This window comes from Rana temporaria, chromosome 4 (genome assembly GCF_905171775.1).
Source record: "Rana temporaria chromosome 4, aRanTem1.1, whole genome shotgun sequence".
NCBI classification, from domain to species: Eukaryota; Metazoa; Chordata; class Amphibia; order Anura; family Ranidae; genus Rana; species Rana temporaria.
Window position 1 is genome coordinate 152,262,672 of NC_053492.1, and position 14,207 is coordinate 152,276,878.

A 14,207-nucleotide genomic window follows, 5' to 3' on the forward strand; every position below is an offset into this window, starting at 1 on the left:
TGCCCTTCGCTCTTTCCTCATTGGCTCTCTGACTGCGATTAACAGCAGTGGGAGCCAATGGCTCATGCTACTGTGTGAGCCAATGAGGAGAAAGAAACCCCAGAGAGCTGTTATTCTCATGCACATCGCTGGATCGATAGGTAGGGAGACCGCCGCTCCAGGTGAGCACAGGCAGGTAATCAATGTCCACTCAGGAATCACACGGGTGCTGGCAATGCATAGAATTAAGCAGGTGGGAGAATGGATGGACAGCCGCACTCCAAAAAGTCTTGTTGAAAAAAGACGTGCTCTTTATTGTAAAAAGGAAAAAATGCACAGCACACAACAGCATACAGTGGGATAGACGGCTGACGCGTTTCGCATTAACAACTAATGCTTAGTCATCGCTGGATCGAGGTGAGGCATGCAAGAGGAGGAAAAAACTTAGCTGTTTTGGGATCTGAAAGAAAGTGCCAATATCTATTGATACAAAGTATTTGTTAACCACATCATGATGACTATTGTATGTGGTAATGATACCTAAAGGCCTATCAATCGTTTGTTTTGGTGTCTCTTTGTACTCACTTGACTTGAGACCTGCACTGGAGAACACACTTTCTCTAGCCATTGATGTTGTGAATGTGAGTTTTGTTACAATGTGTTACATGATATTCTGACGTACTATTGTTGATATTGTTTTCACAACAATTGTGACATATGTACACTGATAGGTGTGCGCAGCCTATTGCATTAGGGTGGGCACCCCAAAGCTTAAACACACGTGCCTTTCACTGGGCAGGGAATGAATTGGTCTGTGCTGAGTGGCTTCCCTTTCATTCACAAACTGAACCATATTAAACACTTTTTACTATACTTCAGTTATGAATGAACACAGTGAGCGAGTGTGTTCACTGTGTTCATTTAGAAAAGGAATATGCTGGTAAATTACAGATTTAATAGTCCCTTTTCCTACTCTCAATCCTGAAACATTTCCTGCAGAAGCCAGGGGGAGAGGAGTGAAGCCAGTAGCACTGCAGGGTGGGGGGAGCCCGGGCAGTAGGGGGAATCGGCACCTCACATGGTGATTAGGGTGTGCCCACATACACCCCCTGCGTACGCCTATGTGTAAACTTTTCTGTCAGATTTCACCACGGTGCTTATTCTGATTGTTTTTACATGTTTGAATATGTTTTTTTAAAGATGATTTAATAAATGGTGCTTTATTTTATTATGATGTAACTGAAAAAATCTCATCCAGTGGCACAAATACTTTTCCAGCTCCCTAGGGTGCAATGTCAGCACTACAAATGTTAAGATTGCTGACATTGAAGCAAAAATTAATACGGAGCAACATAATAGTTAATATTTATCACAAAAGAGCACTTATGCCTTAGATGATTTCATAAAGCAAACCTCTGCACACTTACGGTACTTAATTTCCTTCATTGTCAGTTATCATCAAATAACAGAGAGGTGGGGAAATTAAACGGCAGAGCAGGACTCTTGTTCACTTTATCTAGCATCTGTATATGTGACAGTGCCTCCAAATTTTGCAATCATGTTATGTAATTTTTTTTAAACATGATTTTAAACAAAAGAAGGAACCCTGCATAAAGTAAAATGTAAAATTTAAAAAAATTGGTGTGCACAAGGTTTTGAAAAGTGATCAGCAATATGGCAGCCACAGTTACCAACTGTCCTGGAAATGTCCCAGGACGTTTTTTCCTGATTTTTCATTTTAATTAACATCCTATTAGCTTAAAAATTAGTTATAGACACTTATAAAAAATACTTTTAAAGTGCACCTGTAATGAGGTTATGGATATTTAAATATTTACATATTTCTAACAGTCAAGCAAATATGAAAAATTGTGTATCAATATTTTGTATTTAACCAGCAGGTGTCTCTAAATGCTAAAAATTTAAACTTTTGTGTATGTGGCCCAATAGCTCAAGCTGAAATTTACACACACACACACATACCTGAGAAGTCAGAAGAGCGACCTATCCCACCTCAATAAAATACAATTGATCTCAAAACATTATATATTTCCTTCAAAATCCAACTGAAGTAACAGAAATAAATATTCCATGTGACCACAACTATTATGGTAACAACCTCCATTTTCAAAATCTGTCTCCCAATTTTCTATTATAGCAGTGTAGTTTGCTGACTGTGTATTTATTGGGCAGATTTTAATGTACTGCCAATTGCACTTTACATTATAACAAGTCAGATACAACCACTTTCTTCTTCAGAAATACATGTACAGCATGTGTAAGGAAGCTTGCATAAGGGATGTGGTTGTTACTTTTCAAAGTGCAGCCGATCGCTTGGTCCAATCTACACTATATTACCAAAAGTATATTACCATCCCAAACTCGCTCATTCATGTCTTTACAGACTTTGCTTTGTGCACTGGTCCAAATCATTTGGTGGAGGGGGGATTAGGGTGTGGGGTTGTTTTTCAGGGGTTGGGCTTGGCCCCTTAGTTCCAGTAAGGGAATTCTTAAGGCGTCAGCATACCAAGACATTTTGGACAATTTTATGCTCCCAACTTTGTGGGAACAGTTTGGGGATGGCCCTTTCCTGTTCCAACATGACTGCACAAACAAGTTCCATAAAAACATAGATGAGCGAGTTTGGGGTGGAGGAACTTGACTGGCCTGCACAGATTCCTGACCTCAACCCGATAGAACACCTTTGGGATGAAGAGACTGCAAATCAGGCCTTCTCGTCCACATCAGTGCCTGATCTCACCAATGTGCTTCTGGAAGAATGGTCACATATTCCTATAGACACACTCCTAAACCTTGTGCACAGCCTTCCCAGAAGAGTTGAAGCTGGTATAGTTACAAAGGGTGGGCCAACTCAATAGTGAACCCTACGGACCTATGCCTAGTACACTCGATCAGAATTTCCGATGGAAAAAGTCAGACGGAATTTTTTCATCGGATATTCCGACCGTGTGTATGCCCCATCTGACTTTTTCTGACGGAGTTAGAAAGAATTGCTATCAGTTTGTCTGTATGGAATTCCGACAGAAAAAAACACGCATACTCGGAAACAATTCGATGCATGCTTGGAAGCATTGAACCTAATTTTTCTAGGCTCGTCGTATTGTTGTACGTCACCGCGTTTTTGTCGGAATTTGGTGTGTATGCAAGACAGCTTGAGCAGAATTCTGTCGGAAAAACCTGTCAGAGTTTATTCCGACGGAACAAACGATTGTGTGTATAGGGCATAAGACGTGGGATGCCATTGAAATTTATATGCATGTAAAGGCATGTGTGCCAATACTTTTAGTAATATAGTGTATATGAGGGCAGGGTCTTTAACCCTGTATAACCTTCATCAGTATTCGATAGACCTGTGCATTCGTTTTCGTCCAAATGCATTTTCGTACGATTTTCGGGTATTTAACAAACGATAACGAACAAGCAGAATCCGAAAATCGAAATCTCTGACATAAACAAATGCTTTGTTTTCGTTGCTACAACAGTTCGATATAGATAGGAGATTCGACATGACGCTGACAATAGCAATCTGTGTCTATGGAACTTGTGGTCGAATGTGCTTAACCTTAACTCTATTAGTCCAAGATTATTCTACATAGCGAGAAACGATTCGACATTATAGAGACAATACCAAAAAAGGTTGAATGTGCCTAACCTAACTTTATTAGTCCAAGATTATTCAACATAGAGAGAAAAGATTCGACGAAGCAGTTGCCACGAGCGGACATTTATGTTCAAATTCTCCGCCCATAGGCTATAGAAGAATTCTAATGTTGGTTGACTAGTGATAATAATTAATAAATATAACTATTACTAGTGTCATACAAAATTAGAATTCTACTATAGCTTGTAGGTGGAACATTCGACCGGAAATGTACGATTACGACGTCGTACAGTTTAGGTCAAACCGATGAGAATGGTCTGATGGACCGTTTTCATCGGACCAAACCGATCGTGTGTGGGCCCCATCGGTTATTTATCCATAGGTTAAAATAAAAGCAATCTTGTTTTAAATGTAACCGATGGATACCTAAACGATCATTTGTAGGCACGTCCATCGGATAAAAATCCACGCATGCTCAGAATCAAGTCGACGCATGCTTGGAAGCATTGAACTTCATTTTTTCGTTGTGTTTTACGCCACCGCGTTCCGACACAATGTTTTTTTTAACCGATGGTGTGTAGGCTTAACGGACCATCAGTCCGCTTCATCGGTTAACCGATGAAAACGGTCCATCAGACTGTTCTCATCGGATGGACCGATCATGTGTACAGGGCTTTAGAACATTCGACAGACACCATAAGCCTTCAATCACAGATTCAACCTTAATTATTTCAGATTTTCAGACAAATTTATTTTTTAACGAAACAAAATAAAGAAAAACTAATTTCGGGAGTAACTAAATAAATACATTTTTCGGACTAAAACAAATTTCCGAAACAAAATATTTCAGTGTGCACATGTCTAGCAATTGACATGGAGGACCTACAGTATCAATTTGCCCTGAATGTGCACAGTGACAGATTGCTAGGAGCCAAATGACAGCTAAAAGGTAAATACTGTATGCCTACTCATGTTGATGGCCCAGATTCACAGAGAGCGGGGCGCACATTACGCCGCTGTAGCGCAAACCAATGTACGCCACGCCGACGCAGCGCAGAGAGGCAAGCATGAAATTCAGGAAGCCAGTGCTCCCCACGCTGCGTCGGCGTGGTGTAGGTTCCAAAGGTGCAGGCCCGTGTAGGTAGAAGTGGGCTTGACCCATGCAAATGAGGCGTGACCCCATGCAAACAATGGTCCGAGCGCCAGACAAGTACGTTTAACGAACTGCGCATGCGTCGTGCCGTGGACGCATCCCCCTGCGCATGCTCACAACCACGTCGGAACAACTGCCTAAGATACACCGGATCACTGCCTACGCCATGAACGTATCCTACGCCCAGCCAGACTCACGTCCAACGTAAACTACGTAAAATGCGCCGGCTTGTATTCCTTGGTGCAGACCTTTGCATGTCTGCTGCTGGGTTGCACCTCCTTTATGGGGCTTAACTTTTTACTCATTTGCATATTTGAATGGCTGATCAATAGGAGCGCCACCATGCGTCCAGCTTAAATTTGCGCCCACCCTACGCTGGCATAGGCAAGTTACGTTGGCGGGATTAAGCCTGTTTTTAGGCGTATCTTAGTTTGTGGGTACGGCGCACAGATACGACGGCGCACATTTGCACTTACGTCGGCGTATCTTGTTCTACGTCGGCGCAAGTGCTTTGTGAATCCGGGCCGATGTGTTTTGCTAAGTAAACTAGTATTCAAAAACATAATTTCTGAATTCCACTCACAAACCAGAAGTATATGTACACCACCACCCTTTAGTATCCATATTCTGCTAGACTCTAGAAACACCTAATGCCAGTCCCTGGCCCCTGGTGTTATAAAGTTGGGTGAGCACACACTAGGTGTATATCCCATAAGTGTTCTCACCTCAAAAACTTCCTGAATTTGAAAGGGGAAAGGGCAGGGCTGGGAGCCAACCATGTGCATTGCATGCAAACTTGCTGACAAAGAACAAAATGATAGGAGAGAGCACCTAGAGCGGACTTATGACCTCATCACACCGTAATTGGACTTTTACTATCTACAGTAAATAACAGGCTTGGGGTAGAGTGAGGACACTACTGTATTCCTTAAAGCGGGGGTTCACCCTATCGACAGGAAAAAAAAAATTTTTTTTTCTTTTACCTTTAAATCAGGCACTGTAGTGCGAGCTACAGTATGCCTGTCCCGAATTTTTTCCCCCCATACTCACCTTGTAGTCGTCCATCGAAGATACCGGGGAATGGGCGTGCCTCTGGAGACGGAGGATGATTGACGGCCGGCTCTGGCGCGTCACGCTTCTCCGGAAATAGCCGAAATAGGCTTGGTCTTCACGACGCGTGCGCATAGCCTGTGCGCACGCGCCGTGAAGAGCCGAGACCTACTCCGGCTGTCTTCGGGGAGAGTGACGTGCCAGGGCCGGCCGTCAATCATCCTCCCTCTCCATAGGCACGCCCATTCCCCGCGGGAGCCGAAATCTACGATGGACGACTACGAGGTGAGTACGGGGTTAAAAAAATCGGGACAGGCATACTGTAGCTCGCGCTACAATGCCTGTCTCGATGGTAACATCATGTGGGTCAGGGTGAACTACCGCTTTAAATGTATTTGGTGTCATTTGATTGTCTGTGTGATGGAGCTGTGTGTATCTAAGGAGTGGATAAACAGAAATACAAATCCTTTGGCAGGTAAACAGCTCCCTTTTATGTATTTTATACTGTATATGTATTTAGCTGTTTGGATGGCATTTAGTATTAGGCATATAATCCTCACCCATAACAGCTATGGCTAACATTTTTATACATATCAGACTTTCATTCTTAACATTATGCATGCTCCCTATAGCATCCCATTCTTGGCAAATCCAAACCTAAAGCACTTATTGATCTTTTAAAAACTGTATTATTGTATTACGTGACTAAAACTGGGATTGTTGCCCAATTTATTTCTGATTTAAGTTGTTTTTAGTTGAATTGTTTGTCTGTAACCTTTGCCATAAAAAAACAAAGCCTTCTATGCTGTACAGTTTGTTAAGATAAAAGGTCACAAAGTCCAAACTCAAACTCGCAGATAATCTGTTTGTTGTGATCTGTGCAGACTACTGATTACATACTTTCTCTGTGCAGCATCTCCAAAGCTTATTCTCATATAACTGAATCCTTCCTGGGGCTGAAACAGAACTTCATTAAAAAAAAGGTTATATTGGTAAAAAGATCAAACCTGCAACCTCTAACCTGTGTCACTTCATTCCATACAAAAAGAAAACCTGTTTGGCGACCACTAAACATTTTGCAACCCTTTTCTCCAGTTATGGCTCACAAGATTGTTTTGAGGAAATTGTGCTGAAAGAAACCACTGTGCAGGTTGTGTAGTCTCGGATATTTTAGTGCCTAAAACAACAGGTGATGCAGGACTGGTAGCCACAAACTCTCTAATACAAGGGTGACCATGGTGAATGTTCTTCATTTTTTTAAATTATATGTTCAAAATCAGTTTTGAGAAGTTGATCATAGTTTAATTTACCTACATCAGGGGTGCCCAACCAGTGGCCTGGGGGCCACATGTGGCCCGCAGAGCCCTCTGATGTGGCCCGCAACCTCCTGCTCTGGGATGGATCAGAATAGAATACTGTTATTAAAGGTATTTTTTTACTAAAATCACAGTGTATATATATATATATATATATATATATATATATATGGGCATATCTGTTCTGCAGTGGTTACTGGGCTGCTTTCAAACTGATCCGCAGGTTACCTGCACTGAGCCATAAACTTCTGTTATTACCTGTGAGTTTGGTGAGCTTTCTGAAAGTGTACCAAACCTGCAGAATCTAATAGAAGTCTATTGCAAAGTGCAGGAAAGCCAAAGGTACACTGTGTTACACCCACAGTGTGGAAAAAAGCGCAGCGCATCAGTGTGAAAGCAGCCTTGGGCCCTTTTCACACGGTCAGTCTGACCCAATTCAACCCTCCATGCAACTCCAAGGAGTGTCAGACATGAACAGACTTATGCCCTACCTCCAATCCGATCCGGAAAAAAAAAAGAGAAAGTATAGTGTGCTGTGTACGTGTCCGCTCTGCATATGCAGAGCGGACATTGACATCCCGTCTACCCGCTCTGCCCATTGTGGCCCACGGCCGGTTACCAAGTTGCCTAAGTGGCCCTTACTCTTCAAAAGGTTGGGTACCCCTGACCTACATGCTTACTATATCTTCGAGGAACACCAAAGGCACCCAAGTTTCCAAGTATAATCAATCTGTCATTGTGAAAGGCCCTTAATCTCACCTTGATACGATACTTCCTTTATTGTATATTACAGAAAATGCTTCCGTGCCAAGGTAAGAGAAGGGGTGCTGAGCTACACTGGGTTGATCTTGCTGCAGCATTCCATTGGAAAAACAAGCCAGTAACTTATTTAGACCATTGGCATTCTTCTCTGACTTATATTAGTTTTTATATCCGTTTTATTCCAACTAACCTTTTAATTTCTGATTTAAAATGTTTAAGGCCTCGTACAGACGAGTGGACATGTCCGATGGAAACGGTCCGCGGACTGTTTTCATCAGACATGTCCGCTGGGATCATTTTCGTCTGATGGCTGAACACACCATCAGACCAAATTCCCCGTGGAGAGATTACGCGGTGACGACGCGATGACGACGCGGCGACGACAATGACGCGGCGACGTACGCGACCCCGGAAGTTCAATGCTTCCACGCATGCGTCTAATCACTTAGACGCATGCAAGGGATTTTGGCCGAGCGGACATGTCCGATGAGTCGTACTGACCATCGGACATGGTTCCAGTGGACATGTTTCTTAGCATGCTAAGAAACATTTGTCCGCTGAAAACCTGTCCGGACGGCCGGAAAATTGTCGGGTCGGCCCTACACACGACCGAACGTGTCCGCGGAAACTGGTCCAGTTTCAGCAGACATGTTCGGTCGTGTGTACGAGGCCTTAGAGGAGCTCCAGTCCCCCCCCCCCCCAAAAAAAAAAAAAAAGTCAGCAGCTACAAATAATGTAGCTGCTGAATTTAAATATAAGGACAATTACCCCTGGATCCAGAGCTAACCTCACCCAAGCCGATTCTTCAATTAGTCTTCGGGGGCAGGAGCAGGCATCTACATTAAAGCTACTTTCACACTAAGGCACTTTGCAGGCGCTAAAGCGCTAAAAATAGCGCCTGCAAAGCGCCTGTAAAGCACCTCTCCTGGCACTCCGGTGTGAGAGCCTGAGGGGTATTCGGCCACTAGCGGGAGTTAAAAGCTCCCTGCTAGTGGGTAGCTGACTCTGGGTAGCTGACTGTGGTAATATTCATTATATATGGGTACCTGACTCCAGACTGTGGTAATATTCATAATAAGGGACAGTGGTTGCCGGTATTTTAAGTCCACTCCTCGGCTCAAAGGCTCACATGCCCCCTTTAATAGATTGTCATCTGCAAGGTCTGGGCCTGGGGTAGCTGACTCACTGTGGTCACTGGTGTTCATAATACATATAGTAGTAAGGCACAAGTAAGGAAGCATACTCACTGTGTTTTTAAATCATCGGATTATGCTGCTGGTGTGCAAACTCACACAGTGTGCAATGCGCACTCACCGCTGTGCTGTGTGTTTAGGTTTCCCACTGGCCGAGAAGCATGGTGGTACCGCCTATGCATCATCGACATCCAGCGGCGCTCTCTGATGACTGACGTCACTTCCGGTTGCTGACGTCAGTTCCCAAATCTGCCATTTGCTTTCCACGCTGGTTCCGTGGATCCGGCGGGGAGATTAGAAAATCATGCAAATCCAACCTGGAGATCGCGGGGGGTTGAATTGAGATTGCGATCTTCTAATGATTAATCATGCAGCTCTACTAAAATGACAGTAAATCGCTGCTTAAACTAACAGCGTTTTACTGTCGACACCTTGCACCTCTGTGTGAAAGTAGCCTGAGGGAAACTGGCAGTGAAGCCTTTCGGCTTCACAGCCAGCTTCCAATTGCACATGCGTGAGCCATGCTGCACTTTTTGATTGGACCCGCAGTCTTCTGGGACCTGTGATGTGTCCCAGAAGGCTGCATGGGAAGGGGGCGCAAATTTCCTGACCTGCAGTGGGAAAGCAGGTACCAGTCAAAATCAGGTACCCCCCCCCCAAAAAAAAAGTGCCAAATGTAGAGAAGGAGGGGTGAGTTGCAAAATTTTCACTTTTGGGTGAATCTGTCTCTATCCTCATCCATACTTCTGGCATCTACCAATGTTTTCAGGCTTCAAGACTAGTAAGTACTAGAGTTGAAGCTGGCCCTAGACATCTGAGAAGCTTTTAAGTTGCAAGATTTGACCATTTCACCGGAAATGTTTCTGAACTTATTTTCAGGAAAGGTCAGTTTGCACAAACAATATTATTTAGGCAATGGATAAAGAAGGAGAAGATGTTGCTCAATACACTTCTGGGTTATTTTTAGGGGTACAAAAGGATACAATATCAGGTTTTCTACTCTGAGATCAGTGGTCCAGGTGGGATTTTCTGCAGCCAACCTTTAGACATACCATTGGCATCTAAATTGTCTGGATGAGGAGCATGCCTAATCTCATGTCCTTGGGAACTCTAAAGCCTCGTACACACGACCAAGAAACTCGACGGGCGAAACACATCGTTTTCCTCGTCAAGTTCCTTGTTTGGCTGTCGAGGAACTCGACAAGCCAATTTTCTCTATATTCCCGTCAAGGAAATAGAGAACATGCTCTCTTTTTGGCTCGTCGAGTTTCTCGACAGTTTCCTCGAGAAAATGTACACACGACCGGTTTCCTCAGCAAAAAAATTTCTCCCAGCAAGTTTCTTGCTGGTTTTTGCCGAGAAACTCTGTCGTGTGTACGAGGCCTGACTCCAATAAGGCAACTGACAGAGAAATTCACAGTGCTGGATCTTCATGATGGGACTGAAAACTGCTATAGAAAATATTTCTTGATTCTCATGATGATCAAACGGCTAAGTAACAAGTATGTTTGTATTTGTACACTTCCAATACATCAGCCCCAACGAGACTTTGTAGATAAGACTGATTAGATACATATATATTCCCTACCATCCTCAATAATTGTACATGAAACTGACATGAAGCATTTGCAGATTATACTGAAAATGCTTGGTAATTATACACAGTTCATGTGTGCAGGGATACATTTGCTGTCAATATAGTCATCACTGCTACGTTTAGCAGAATTCACACAGTAAAGGTAACCAACAACCACATAAATATGAAGATGTATACATTTACATTTCCTTTGTGAATTGCTCTGTTATTGTAGTCATATTTTTATTCAATAATCATTAAGTGCATAAGGATCCTGTTTGACTCTGCACCATTTAAAATTGTTTGTGAAAAGCAAACACGTTGTTCTAGTTCCAGAGTAAACATAAATGTATACTTAAGACTTGGTATAATACTTCATCAGTAAAACCATCCACATGCAAATCAGCTGCAAAGATTTTTTCCCCCCGATCTGCAATTATAAACATTGACTTTATACAGATCCTAAAAGCCCAGCATGCTGGAAGATTTCTGATAAGGTATTTGCTCTTGGCTGCTGCTAATTGTTGTTGAGAAATAATGTCAGGAGTTTATGCAGGGTGTTAGACGTGGAACACAGTAGAAACAATAAGACAATTGAACACTGACCTAAGAAGCAGAGCTTCTCACAATAGTAAGCTCACAAATAATAGAACAGTTAACCCCAAATCTACCACTAGCACTATTCAGATTTGTGTCATTGCTAAAGAAATTTGATTAATGATTAGCCAATTAAAGATTCTATTTCTTAAGTATTAGCAAACTCAACTTCCATGCAAGTGCAGCTATAAATCAAGTTAGTAAAATCCTGTATCCTGTCATCTTTTACTGGACTGACTTCAGGAACAGATCTCTTAGCACCTATCCATACTACAATTCAGCAGGATTTTCTAAATCCTGATTGCAGAATTACATTGCTCGTGTGCAGTTTGTCTTTAATGCATATTTAAAAGCTGTTGAAAATGATTAAAAGGATTAAGTCATTAGAAAAGCAAGGCTAAACTTACCGCATGTCCTAGAGTTCGAAAAGTTGCATCCATCAACATCACTTTGAATTTCTCTTCCACATTGTCTGGCAGAGGCTTGTAAATGTAGTATGCTAGCAGCACAGTCACAAGCACAAAGCACACTGATTTTGATGCCATGTCCAACTCCAATGCCCCACGTCTGTTAAGTGAATAAAGCCTCTTCTCAACGCCTGTGTTGCAAGTCAGCAGCAGAACTGATAGGGCAAGTTAATCTGCTGGACCTAAGCCCACTCGTCATCTGATCTCCACTGCAGCCTACAGAAATGCTGTGGAAGGCAGTTGGGTAGATCATTACTAGGAGGCTCTGTCACAGTAGTAGCACAGATCGTATTGCTTAGGCTACACACCCAAATGAATGCATCGTGCCTTAAATGATTTTTTTTGTTGACTGTAGTAAACAGGCATTAGCACTCCAGCTGAGCGTACATGTTTTGCCCTGTACAGATAACTCAAGCCTTAAAGTAAACCTGTCACAAACCTTGGCAAATCAAAATGACCAAATGCAAAAACAGAGGTTACCGTGTACAAATACTGCATGTTAAAATTAGTCGATTTAGAAAAAAGGAAGACGAATAGATATGCATAGCTTGACTTTTCTTCAAGTCGAGCTTGGCCATACTCCCTCTCTTTCAGGATTTCGATTGGTTGAATTAGCAATGAACATTTGCTGACCAACTGAAGTAGCGAAAAGTGAATCATGTCTGCTATGTATAACTCTGCTCTGGATATACTAATGGATTTTTTGTGCATTTTTTTAATGAAGCTATTCTTACAAATTTTTTAAGCAATGTTTGAATTATATTTTGACAGATAAATATTGAGGAGTGACAATAACACTTATTATCCTTAGAACCCTTTCACACTGGGGCAGTTTGCAGGCGCTATCGCTCTAAAAATAGCACCTACAAACCGACCTGAAACAGAGGCTGCTGTTTCTCCAGTGTGAAAGCCCTCGGGTGTGCTAGCAGGACCGCTCCAAAAGTCCTGCTAGCCGCATCTTTGGAGCGGTGTGTTTACCGCTCCACCACTGCTTCTTCCCATTGAAAGCAATGGGAAACCGCGGCTATACAGTCGCAATGCGCCTCTGCAGAGGCGCATTGCGGGCGGTATTAACCCTTTTTTGGCCGCTAGCGGGGGTAAACCCGCACTGCTAACAGTCGAATACCTCCGCAATTCCGACTGTAAAGCAGCGCCCCAGTGTGAAAGGGGCCTAAAAGTAACAAAAATAATACAAATCACATACACATGTCCATCACATAAGTCCCTTGAATTGTGCCTTCTCCAAGTGATGAAAAATACTTCCTCTTTAATCCTTCACGTTTATCTACAGCAACAAGTGAGTTCCACCACCATTCAGCATGTGCTCTTACCTGAACATGTGGACCTATTTGTGTAAGCTATAGGTCAAATGCGCCTTCCCCTTCAGGGGGTTTATTTTCAAGGCTTCACCACTCTCTCCTTACTGAGGATCTCTACATTGGCTCCTGTGTGAATCACCACCAATATGCAGCCCCGACTTGTTCCTCCACTTAAATAAGAAGGAAAAAGCATAGGGTACATTTGACTTATTGAATAATAGAAATATATCATGCGGTGCCAATTACCTAAATGCTATTTACAACAAGTGCAGCTCTAAAAATTAGTGAAAACTAATATACAGTGAAAGCAATGAAAAAGGGCGCAACAAGTGTAAAATTGCTGTATTTATTGGCGTATAACACTCACTTTTTTACCCTGACAATAGAGGGTAAACTGTGCCTGCGTGTTATACGCAAAGGGGATGTGGAAAGTTTTTTTCCTGAAACTTCCCTCTTAAGTTAGGGTGCGTGTTATACGCCTGTGCATGTTATACGCCGATAAATATGGTAATGTCCATAATTAAGCATTATTATTACATTTTAAAAGTTTCAAATGAATGCATATATGGGATTCGCAGTGTAAGGTGCTGTAATCCAAATCTATGTTCTCCAACCACCGTGCTTTCAAAAGTGCAACTTGCATTCATAAAGTGCTTCACCCGATGTGACAATCAAATGCGCTCACCCAATGTATACGGCCATAAATGACCATCAGGCATGTACAGGGTTCTTTAACAGGATCCTCTCTTTTGCGGCCTCTCTCTGAACAGGATCAATCCCCAGTATAATTCAACAGACACTGATCTCCATTAATGTCTGTATATTCCAAATACAGGTTCTCCATCCTGGAAAGTTCAAAAGGCTCCACCACAATAAACCACAAAAACGGAAATAGTGTGATACCGTCTTTTTATTAAGATTACTTACAGGGTAAAAACTTGGTGTAAACAGGCAGGTATACACACAGCTTGAGGGGAGGCAGCGGTCGGGCTTGTCACTGAGAGCGATACAATCCACGGCATGCATATCAGCTGTTTCAATTGGAAAACATACAGCTCCAGTGTCAGACGTGCCGTGTCAATTTTCTATGCATTTTCGCGATCCTCGCGAAAATGCATAGAAAATTATATTATATATACTTGTTCTAAAAGTGAAAGGAATTAGTTTAATCAT

At 42.5% G+C, this 14,207-nt stretch overlaps 1 protein-coding gene across 1 annotated transcript in view; it reads right to left on the reverse strand.

The window, feature by feature from the left end:
* Positions 1–12,024, reverse strand: part of AADAC (arylacetamide deacetylase) — a 76,249-nt gene extending 64,225 nt beyond the window's left edge. The window contains exon 1 of the mRNA XM_040349211.1: positions 11,656–12,024. Coding sequence (XP_040205145.1) covers positions 11,656–11,793 — 138 coding nt within the window. The 5' untranslated portion in view covers positions 11,794–12,024. The remainder of the gene's footprint in view (positions 1–11,655) is intronic.
* Between the last annotated feature and the right edge of the window lie 2,183 nt (positions 12,025–14,207).